At 42.5% G+C, this 11497-nt stretch overlaps 1 protein-coding gene across 3 annotated transcripts; it reads right to left on the bottom strand.

The window, feature by feature from the left end:
* Nucleotides 1–1498: 1498 nt before the first annotated feature.
* On the bottom strand, nucleotides 1499–10347 carry LOC308405283 (putative C-type lectin domain family 20 member A). 3 transcript variants are annotated; one of them, XM_080895798.1, is made up of 8 exons: nucleotides 10266–10347; nucleotides 9387–9589; nucleotides 7023–7117; nucleotides 6738–6791; nucleotides 5418–5777; nucleotides 5006–5332; nucleotides 2182–2279; nucleotides 1499–1791 (listed from the first exon to the last, which is right to left on the bottom strand). In XM_080895798.1, exons 4-8 carry the CDS (start codon nucleotides 6772–6774, stop codon nucleotides 1651–1653), a joined length of 963 nt encoding a protein of 320 aa, XP_080751924.1. In that variant the 5' UTR covers nucleotides 6775–6791; nucleotides 7023–7117; nucleotides 9387–9589; nucleotides 10266–10347; the 3' UTR covers nucleotides 1499–1650. The 3 variants fall into 3 exon arrangements, with proteins under 3 accessions (XP_080751924.1, XP_080751925.1, XP_080751923.1); XM_080895799.1 differs by lacking the exons at nucleotides 6738–6791; nucleotides 10266–10347 and having other exon boundaries at nucleotides 9387–10239; XM_080895797.1 differs by lacking the exons at nucleotides 7023–7117; nucleotides 9387–9589; nucleotides 10266–10347 and having other exon boundaries at nucleotides 6738–6999.
* Nucleotides 10348–11497: the final 1150 nt, after the last annotated feature.

Genomic DNA, 11497 nt, shown 5'->3' with positions numbered 1-11497 from the left:
GACAGACATGAGAGGCTTCTTTATTATTACAAAGATGGTTTCAGACTGCAGTTTGGTTGTTGTTACATTCAATAAAGTGTAAAAGTGTTCATGTTTGACATGAGATGGTCAAACTTGTGTAGACGCAGGGAGTTTCCAATAAGAAAGAAGCTCTAAAATAACAAGACAGGAAGAGTGTTAACACACACACGGCAATACAAAAAGAGAAGTAAGTGGATTATTCTGGACTGAGGTCAGATTGTCTTTGAGGAAGTTTAAAGTTAAAGAAAATGTGGAGATCATCAAACATCGTTTCCAAGCTAATGTCCATGACCCACATCAACTCATGGACTGAACATACACACACACACACAACCACTAGCACTTTATACAGCCTCTGTAGAAATTAGCCACATATCTCACTGATCTAAACTGCGCTACTGTAAACGCCGTGTAGACAATCATACTGTACAATACAATAATTATAATTCTATAAACGGTTTATAGAAGATCAACCATCTTCTATAAACCACATGCAAGTTATAACCAGCTGTTTATAACTTGCATAGTTCATATTGATATCCTGTTCATAGCCTGTATACTCACTACAGCCTGCACATACTTAGAGCTTATTCATGACATACCTTCATACCATGAACATTGTAACAGACCCATTTCTGTAATACATCTATATTGTGGCTAAAGCACTTTCTGGATGGATGCAAACTGCGTTTCATTGCCTTGTACTTGTGACGTGTGCAATGACAATAAAGTTGAATTCTATTCTATTCTCGTGGTGCAATGTGAAGGTTTGGCCAGCAGATGGCGCCATGGTCTTAAACTCCTTAGAGTGTTACTGTGGAGGTGAAGGGCTGGACTTTTAAATGGTCAGTCACACATTTTCAGGAAGAACGATGAAGTCCTGAAGGAAAACTCGATCATTACCACTCAGACCTTTTCTACTGTTAGCATCTCTGAATAACAAAAATGTTATTGTCCAACAAAACGAGCATTTTTCTAAAGATAAAAAAGAGTCAAATCAACCTGTGAACATCAGCCATTAAAAATCAGCTGATCAGTCACTTCCTGGTGGGCAGACTAAACCGACCCAGAGTCACAGCTCCCAACTTTGGAACAGCTTTCCTCAGCCCATCATTTACTTTATCTCATTCTCACGAAAGCCCCTCCCACGGTAAAAGAGAAAATAACAAACAATACAATTATTCAAAACACATGATCATCATGAAAAGGAAAAATAAAGACATGCATCTGTAAACACATCAGCCACGTCCATGTCAGGGCAGCGACTGCTGACAACTCATTTTATAGATGAGCTTTAATCTGTTTCCTGTTGTTTTTGGCTTTTGTTCCTCTAATGTGTGTGTGCGCGTGTGTGTGTGTGTGTGTGTGTGTGTGTGTGTGTGTGCGCGTGTGTGTGTGTGCGTGCGTGTGTGTGTGTGTGTGCGTGTGTGCGTGTGTGTGCGTGTTTCTGTGTTTTTGTGTGTGCGTGCGTGTGTGTGTGGGGTCTGATCTGAGCTTAGGATAAAGAAGGATGATTTCCAACTGTCAGTCATGCAAAGCTACGCTGTTACAGTCCAGCAGTCAGAGTACAGAGATGGAAATAAGTTGAATTACACAGCAGATCATCTGAGGAACATCAGCCAATAACGTTCAGACTAAACCGCCACAGTCTTCCTTCTCACTGTAAGCGGCTGTCTCCTCCTCTCTGTGGAAAACCTTCCCATCAGGCTGCGTCCTCCACCTCAGCTTCACCTCCTCAGTGACTCCTTGCTCCACCAGCTTCTCCCTCACCTGAAACACAGTTTTCACACATTAACAGAAGCTCCTCATTAATCAGCCGTTGTTTCTGTAGTGAGCAGAAAACGTTGTTGGTGCTGTTTCTGGGGGAAATGAACTAAATGAACTGGCTGGGGATGAAACTGAAGTCTGGAATTAGGCCTCATTGCCTGTCATTGGTTCACGTCGTCTCCTCACAGTAATCTGAAATTAAGTGACTTCTTCAAGTTACCAGTTAAAAAGGTTAAATAATACAAATGGATGGGATTGCATTAAACGAGCCCCGTATCTCTGCAGCTGTGTGCTGTCACGTGTCCCTGAACCTGCACAGACTCACTGCTCTCTATCATTTCACAGTAGTTATAGCGGTCTGTTCCTTGTATCGGGGCCCGTGTGACCTCTGACCTGCTGCAGGATGGATTCTTGCACTGTGGGGTCGTTCAGGTCTGCAGATCCCGCCCTCAGCTGAACCTTCACTGACCTCGAGGCTGAAGGTTTGACATCTGCAGAGAAAGAAAAGGGCCATTCAATTCAATTCAATTTTATTTATACATCACTAAATCACAACAACAGTCGCCTCAAGGCGCTTTATACTGTGCGGTAGACCCTATAGTAATACATATAGAGAAAAAACCAAGCAATCAAATGACCCCCTATGAATAAGCACTTTGGCGACAGTCAGAAGGAAAAACTTTTTCCCTTTTAACAGGAAGAAACCTCCAGCAGAACTCAGAGCTCAGGGAGGGGCGCAAATGGAAGAACGCAGTCTTACATATTTGTTTAATATGTGCATTGAAGGACATGTCCTGGTCAAAAATGACTCCAAGGTTCCTCACAGTGTTACTGGAGGCCAAGGTAATGCCATCCAGAGTAAGAATCTGCTTAGATACCATATTTCTAAGCTTTTCAGGGCCGAGTACAATAACCTCAGTTTGATCTGAATTAAGAAGCAGAAAGTTAGCGGCCATCCAGGTCTTTATGTCTTTAAGACATTCCTGCAGTGTAACTCATTGGTGTGTGTTATCTGGCTTCATGCACAGATAGAGCTGGGTGTCATCTGCATAGCAGTGTAAATGTATGCTATGTCTTCTAATGATGCTGCCTAAGGGAAGCATGTATAATGTAAAAGTGCTATATAAATAAAATTGATTTGATACTTTACTTAGGCAATCAAATTAAGATAGATTTTATGTTGTTGGTTTTAAAGAACTGGATGGATATTTTAATGTATTTTTTATTTCTATTTTTCAAGAGTTGGAGAAGTGCCCTTTTTTCATAACTTGGCCTACCCTTTTTAGTTTTGTTAATATTGGCAATAGTGAGAAGTACTATGGTTGGATTCAAATGTATTTAACATAGGGCATCTAATTAAGGTAAATGTCATGTTTTTAGTTGGTAGAATCTGATGAGCAATATTTTATTTTATTATTTTTTATTTTGTTTTTCAGTTTTCCTCCTGAGTGATTGCCACCTTAACGTGGTCAGGGGGTTTGTGTGCCTCAGTGACACTAAGATCTAGACCTGCAGAAGCTGAGCCTTCAGGGGGGACACCCAAGTTGGTCAGGTTTTAGGGTAGAGGTTTGACAAAGTGCAATCCAATTACATGACAAAAACAGTTATTCAGAGCACCCCACATTCGCCTCAGCTGCCACCATGTGCCCCCTTTACATTTCTGTCTGCCCCCTCATATATGCCTGTCTAGAACCAGCCCAGCACACCACCCCCTCGGCCTGTGCTTCGAGGTTTCTGGTAGTTAGAATGACTCGGGGGTGTTGATTCATTTAAACTAACATAATCATCCTGCTGCAACCAGGTTTCTGTAAGGCAGAGTAAATCGATTTGTTGATCAATTATTAAGTCATGTACTAACAGAGACTTGGAGGAGAGAGACCTAATATTTAATAATCCACATTTCACTGTTTTACTCTTTGGTTCAGATGTGGATACTGTATTGTTCTTTCTTTGTAATTGTTTATGTTTAAGTTGTTTGTTGCTGGTTTTAGTTTGTTTTTTGTCTGTTTGGGAGCTGACACAGTCTCTATGGAGATGGGTTTTTGGGGGGGTAGCAGGAGGAGAGAAGCTGCAGAGAGGCGTGTAAGACTGCAACTCTGCTTCCTGGTCCCAACTCTGGATACTCATATTTTGGGGGGTTTAATAAATTTGTCCATATTTCTAGAAATGAGAGCTGCTCCATCCAAAGTGGGATGGATGCCGTCTCTCCTAACAAGACCAGGTTTCCTCCAGAAGGTTTGCCAATTATCTATGAAGCCCACATCGTTTCTGGGACACCACTCAGACAGCCAGCAATTTAAGGAGAACATGCGGCTAAACATGTCACTCCTGGTCTGATTGGGGAGGGGGCCAGAGAAAACTACAGAGTCCGACATTGTTTTGGCAAAGTTGCACACCGATTCAATATTGATTTTAGTGACCTCTGATTGGCGTAACTGGGTGTCATTACTGCCGACGTGAATTATGATTTTACTGAATTTACGTTTACCCTTAGCCAGCAGTTTTAAATTTCCTTCAATGTCGCCTGCTCTGGCCCCTGCCGGTGTCTCTAGCTTCACATGTCTGAGAACAGAATCACCAATTACCAGAGTTTGACCCCCGGCGGGTGTGTCGCCGAGTGGGGAAAAACGGTTAGACACATGAACGGGTTGGTGGTGTACCTGGGGCTTCTGTTTAGGACTATGCTTCCTCCTCACCGTGACCCAGCCGCCCTCTTTCCCCAGCTGCTTGGGGTCTGCCGGGGAACAGCTAGCGGGGCCTACGCTATCTTCGGCTGCACCAGCTACAGGGGCCTGGCTAGCTATGGGTGAATGAAGGGTGCGAAGCCGAGTCTCCAATTCAGTAATCCTGGCCTCCAGAGCTGCAAATATGCTACATTTGTTACAGATATCATTACTGCTAAAGGAGTAACTAAACATCTGACACAATGAGCAAGAAAGTGCAGGAGGGACAGGTGAAGTAGCCATGGTGCACGTGAAGATTATACTATGAAAACAGAAGTTATCTAAAGGTTTTTAATTAAATTGCTACACAGATAAGCTACTCAACTACTACTTCCTGTTCCTGTGTTGAAACAGGAACAGGAAGTGATACTCTACCGCAGACAGAGCAAACACTAAATGACAGCGCCACCCAAAGCATCGGCAGTGCTGTGCCAAGAGTGTCCGGATGAGCCCAGGAGGACCAGACTGTGCAGAAACACAGAGGACAGACTCACCTCTGGAGCAGAGGAAGGGGCGTTGGTCATCACAGTTATGACTGTTGAAGGAGCCTGTTGATCCGACTATTGTGGCACAGTTTACGCTGTCATCAGGCTGCCCGGGCCCCCACGGCAGGTTGGAGGCTGTGCTCGAGTTTGACCACGTCCAGTATTTTCTGTACAGTCCAATCCAGGCACCAGCAGTATCTGACAACATAGAAGCGACCTGGCTGTTGTCCTGCGTGTTGGTGATGGTGCTCAGGTCTGTGTACGTCTGTCTGCAGTAAGACTGAGCATCAGACCAGGTCATTGAGTTCTTCACCAGGATGTGTTTGTTAGTCGCAGCTGAAACAAAAGATCAGACGGATTCAAACCTGCAGCTAAAATGTTCAGTTTGTCAAACCCTGGTACCAAAGTCTGAAACACTCACCGTCATAGCAGACAAAGTCATAAGTAGCTGAGCACGGTCTTGTGGACCATGATCCATCACTAGATATTGTAACACACTCATCAGTCCCTGGCTGTCCCGGTGACCACATGTTAAACCATGATGACTGAACTGGACCGAGGCGAGACCATTTCCAGCCGCTCTTGGAGAGTCCAATCCACGCCTCGGTGCTCCCCGCCCTTTTCTGGGCTTCCTGGATGAGAGCTGAGCTGTTAACGATGGCGAGGTCAATGTACTCATCTCTGCAGTATTGCTGAGCATCGTTCCAGGACTTCTGCAGGTCAACCAGGTGGAGCTGTCTGACTAACTGATCAGACTGAAGATGGCAGACCATCACGTAACCTGAGAGGACACGAGTCAGTCAGCGCGGTCACAGACTCACCTCAGCTCGACTATTTTAGTCATCAGGAGAATAAATTCTTTACATGCTACCACAACGCAAACTTTTTGTTGACATCTTTAAAGACGTGAATATATGTTAATATATGTGTCCTTCAAAGGATGTGTAACTCGTGTACTGGTTAAAAGCTGTTTTACGGTGCCTGTGGACACCTACACACTGGTTTCCTGCTCCAGGGCGAAACTCTCACATCAGCTTAAAAAGCTGCTTTAACAGTGCTAAGTTTGTTTTTCACTCTGGCCTTATTGCACATGTATTTGGACGATTTTTCCTCTTCAGTGTGCACAATGAAGGAAAACGACGTGTTAGTGGCTCTCAAAGCTGAACAACACGTGCACTAGGGCTGGGCCATATTATACCGTTCACGGTAATACCGGTACAATGTTAGGCAACAATAAGAAAATGAAATATCATGATAAATATTTTTGGTCATATCGCCCTGCTCTAACGTGCACACGGACGTGGTAAAAGCAGTCAGGATCTTTTTCAGCGAGCTGACGGGTTTGCAGCGTTTCAGGCTTTCAGTCAGATTTCTACACAGAAAATAAAATCAAGACGTGTTTTTCTCAGCAGTGCACACAAACAGCCACGTTCATGCACTGACTCTTCCCTCCTTTCTTTCTTTACTCTTTTACTTCACTTTATACAAACTCTTACAAACTACCGACCATTAAACTGTCAATCAAACTTCTAACTGGACCCAAAGAAACCTTTAGAAGTTTAGTTGACATGACAAAGGTCTTTGGAGATTGTACGAGTGTTCCTGTGACTGCTTGAAGCTCGTTTACAGACACCTTTAAAATAATCCCTATGGAGCAGTTCACTTTGTGCTTTCTTTGATTTTCTGACATCAAAAGTTTTATTCAAACTGTAAATGAGGCGACTGAGATGAGTTCACAGACCTGAGAGCAGCAGCAGGATCAGTCCACACCTCTTCATGACTGAGAGCTGAAAAACTGTGAAGACGTCCTCATGAATCTCATCTGCAGCTGCTCGTTCATTATTAATCATAACACTTAAAGCAGCATCATGCTCAGAACTTCATGCTCTTAACATTTAATCAAATCAGAATCAGGTTACGTTCATTGTCGAGTGTCTTCATTCGCCTTACAGACAGGTCTGAACACAGCAAACATGAGAACCACATTTTTTGAGGTTTATTGTGTTTGTTGTTTCTTTGACATCACCTGAAAGGCTTTTCTTTGATGAGATACACTGATGAAGCTTCCCCTTATTCAGACGGAGGTTCTTGGTCAGCCTGAGAGCGAGAATGACGGTAACCCTGAGTAAGAAGCACGAGACTTATCAACACTAAAACAAGCAGAAATTATTTAGTTAAATTATTATTTAGAAACAACAAAAACAGGACAGTTAAAAGTTTTAACTCCAGTAAATCGATGTTTCAGCACATCATTTTTTCTCTCCTTATGTTTTTGGATTTGGTCGTCTCTGCGTCAACACGACGTCTCTGTGGTGCATTTCAGAGGAGCTAACAGTGAAACTCAAACCTGTGAGTTCCTCCTCACCCAGGCTGCACGACATGTTTCAGTTACAATGAACTTATTGAAAAATCAAAGGAAGTGAAACACTGACCACAGAGACATTAAACCCACCACCTCAGTGTGTCAGCCAGTGTCTTCATCAGCACTGCTGACCACACGTTTAAAGAAGTCATTCAGTCGGCTCATTAAAACGTAAGGATGGCAGTTTGGGACAAAAACAGTCTGTGAGGGCTCCTGTTCCTGCTGGCAGGTAAGACTGACTGTGATGATGATGATCATTTGATTTGCTTCTCAAACTTTGGTTTGGAATAATTTTGGCCAAAAAGCTTCTGTTTTCCCATCAAACTGTTATTAATGAACAGATTTGATTGAGTTAAATGAGTTTTTTAATCTCTTGAATGTTTCAGATGGATCAAAAATTCTCTCTCAAGAAAATCTGAACAGTAAAGAAGTTTGAATGGTTGTGTCTGATGTTGATCTGATGACATTACCTTTGCATTCTGCATCAAAAAGTCAGAACTTTTCAAAGATCTTGTTGTTTGAACTGAAACTTTGTTTTAGTGCTTCACACCGCAGTCTGTATTTACTGACGATCCCTGGCTGCCCCAGTCTGCATGGCAAATATCCTTCGGCAAGATACTAACCCTAAGTTGCCTCTGATGCAGCCATCGGTGTATGAAAGCACTGACAAGCATAGAAAGCAGTGTTTGTGTGAATGGGTGAATGTGGCATGTTGTATAAAGCGCTATAGAAGAGTCAGTCCCTTTACCGTCCATCACTAAACTGAGTCACTGCGTTCTAATCGCTGTTTGCTCGTCTTTAGGTGCTGTGGGTCAAACTGTGATCTATCCTCTCTGGTCTACTTGTGCTGTCAGAGGATCCACTGCCACGCTCCCCTGCACCTTCACACTGACTTTCAATGAGAGTGAAGTTTCACGAGAGGCCATCAGAGTCCGCTGGTATCAGAGCCGGTGGTATCAACTCTGTCAGCTCACCAAACCATTTGGGTACGACAGTGATTCAAAAAACAACACACAACATAATTTTGCTAAATGCCCAAAGTAGCCAAGGGCATCTGGTGAGCTTTTTGCAGCATCAGCTACTACCAGATTTAAAGTGTGGGCACCACATGGGACCAAAAAAGCTCTTGAGTTTAGCTGAAGCAACCTTGCCTGAACACCTTTATTTTTTCCCTTCATGTTGGCCCCATTGTCATAGGACTGTCCTCTGCAGTCTTCAAAAGGAATGTTAAGCTCCTCTATCCGTTTTAGGATGAGAGTTGACAAATGATCTCCTGTTGATTCCTCTGCAACAATGACAGAGAGCTGTTCCTTATGACTCAGATCAGGTGTGCAATCTAAAATGATGGAGAAATACTTTGATATCTTCCACAATGCATTTTATTATTCTTGAACTGATGGTGTCAATCAGTTCATTTTGGATTGTTTTTCCCAGATAACGTATGTGACTGCCAGCTCCACTTTCTACTCTACTGACATGCTGCTTCATCACTGGATCAAATTTGGCCATAAGCTCCACTTCTTTCAGAAAATTGCCATTGTCTGGTTTATTTAATGTGTCTGTGGACCCCCTGAAAGCCATGTTTCTTTCAGCTAAGGACTGAATTATTGCCACCAAACGATGTAGAACTTCACGCCACCTTTTTCTCTCAGCCTCAGCAAGTGCCATCTCTTGTTTATCTATTGTGAGTCCTTTCGCAAAACGGACCTCCAAGTCCTTCCATGTTGCCATGTGAGCATTATGCTCCTGGCTATCCTCATGGACCTTGAGCAAGTGGCTTGCATTTTTCCAGTCCTTCAGACCTTCCCTACTCAGTTTGTAATCTCTCTTGGAAAACATTTTGCAGCAGAAGCAGTGCAAGCTATCCTCTTTTTTCGAATACATAAGCCAGGTTCTTCTCACCTTTTCCCCATTGATTAAGAGTCTGTTAAAATAATCATGCTGACACCTTCGCCCGTCTTTCTGTTTCGGGAATGTGAAGTCACTATCAATTACAAATGGACCTCTGTGAACTAACTCTGTTCGTACCTTTTCAGTTAAAGCAGAAGGCCAGTCAGCAGGGTCTATTGGTGCAGCAGGAAGACCGCTTGATGCTGCTGCATCATGGCTGGGTTGTGCTGCTGGTGCTGCTGATGCTGCATCACTGGTGGGTTGTGCTGCTGAAGTGGAGGCAGCAGCGGTAGATGTGGTAGATGGCCCAGGGGTGGGATTTAGAAACTTCAACAGTGCATCTGAAGAGAGGAGTATGTGACACCACTGAGTATTAAAGTCTAATAATAAAAACATATGATTCCAGGAATAAAATGAAATGATATAATATAAATGAAAAACCAAAGAGATATATGTATGATGTTAACTGATATGCAAATTAGATTAGATTCAATTTATTGTCATCATTACAGTGAAATGCTGAATAGCAGAATGCAAAGTAACAGTATAATATCATATGAGAATGTTATGTTATGATTATCTTTGACCGAATCACAGCAGTGCTCATATTAAAAAACAGCATTCCCTCTCATGTGATATTGCTTAATTAGCATTAATGATGTGCGCTTTAACAACTAGGCTTACAACTATAATATATACAGGGGTGGAAAAGTGACTATTACCTGCAGGGTAAACGTTAGCTAACCAGAAGGCAATAACAATGTAAACAAAAAACACCTGCTTAAAAGATGAATACAAATGAGGAATGGTGGGAAAGGTGGGAGTGCTGTAATTACCTAACGTTACATTATTATTTTCCATAACAATTTAGCCCCCTCCACAATATTAACTGACGTTAAAACAGTTAACTAGCTATTTATTGATTAGCAATTAGCGAATCATGTAACATTAGCTTAATGCTAAAAATTTAGGTTACTATCACATTCAAATAATTTCATGTAGGCTAACGTTACCTACCTCTGTCTTTTTCTCGTTTCTCCTCCTCTTCTTCTCTCTTTTTTCTTCCCTGGCCACCTGACAGTTTTGGCCGTTTTGACATCTTGTGTCCAAAAGGAACCATGATACGGGAAGGGAGGGGGCGCATTGTACGGGGAGGGGGGGCGTAATGTTGTAACAAATAATGTTTCTATTAACTAAGCTTTACTTTGCATTTTAATTAACGTGGGATTATTTTTTGTATTTAGAAATAATAGTACCAACTTTTTTTTTTTTTTTCAACATTTATGGCACTGGCGTGGCGCCCCCTGATGGACGGCGCCCTTAGCATTTGCCTATACGGCCTATGCCACGGGCCGGCCCTGCATTGAGGAGCCCTGTACAACACGTCTTCACATGGCTACCAGACACGCCCCCCGTCATTTTGTTATTATTCAATTCAGAACTGCCCAGACCAGACACAGTGACGTTTCACCAGAATCCCTTTGATCTCTGGTCTTCTTTATGACATCAGCACACTAAAACCTATAAATAGGGGAGAGGTTCTCACTCTTGGCAGTCTTTCAAAGAGAGTGGAAGAATTCACTAGGCAGGAAACTACTGGAAACTTGCGTTTCTGACACAGTTGACGGTATTTTTAAAAAATCTTTTAGTTGGTACAGAGATTTAGCATCAACTTCAATTTGAAATATGAGTCTGTCAAATCCTGTTGCATGCAACATGAGAGCCGAGAACGAAAAACTTAAACAGCAAATCAAAGAGCTGAAAAATGAGAATAAAACTCTCAAACAACAAAACTCTACCATACGTGACCTTAAAGTCGAGAACGCCGACCTTAAGGAGCAAAAAAGAGAGCTCATAAATGAGAACAAGATTCTCCAAAAAAACATTGAAGTTCTCTTCAAACGAAGTGGGTTCTCTAAAAACAAGAGGAAAAGAGACCTGCAACTAGAGAATGAAACAATTCACTTCAAAATTCAAGAGCTGGAATATTGGAACCAAATTCTAAAGGATTTAAACAGCTCCAAAACCAAAGAGATCCAGCAACAGAAAGAGGTGATGCAGGAAATGGAGGCAGAAATCAGAGAGTTGCAAAGCAGCAAGACAGGCTTGGTTATAAAAGTGGGAGACATGGAAAAGGACAACCAGTCTTTAAGAGAGGAAAATGATGTGACGGTAAAACGCATGTGTGAGCTGAAAAGGGACTTTGAAAAGGAAAAAGATGACATGCAACAGGAAATACAGGCTGTTAA

This window comes from Rhamphochromis sp. 'chilingali', assembly GCF_963969265.1.
Source record: "Rhamphochromis sp. 'chilingali' genome assembly, chromosome: 11".
NCBI lineage: Eukaryota > Metazoa > Chordata > Actinopteri > Cichliformes > Cichlidae > Rhamphochromis > Rhamphochromis sp. 'chilingali'.
Note: the sequence above shows the minus strand (reverse complement) of the source record. Positions and strands in the feature narration are given on the sequence as shown.

Excerpts from the sequence above, each read along its gene's own strand:
- LOC308405283 (XM_080895797.1), bottom strand. The coding sequence starts at position 6,846 with ATGATTAATAATGAACGAGCAGCTGCAGATGAGATTCATGAGGACGTC. Across the intron at positions 5,778-6,737 it reads GATCCTGCTGCTGCTCTCAG|GTTACGTGATGGTCTGCCAT; the intron begins GTCTGTGAACTC and ends GTGTCCTCTCAG. Across the intron at positions 2,280-5,005 it reads CCCCTTCCTCTGCTCCAGAG|ATGTCAAACCTTCAGCCTCG; the intron begins GTGAGTCTGTCC and ends CTTTCTCTGCAG.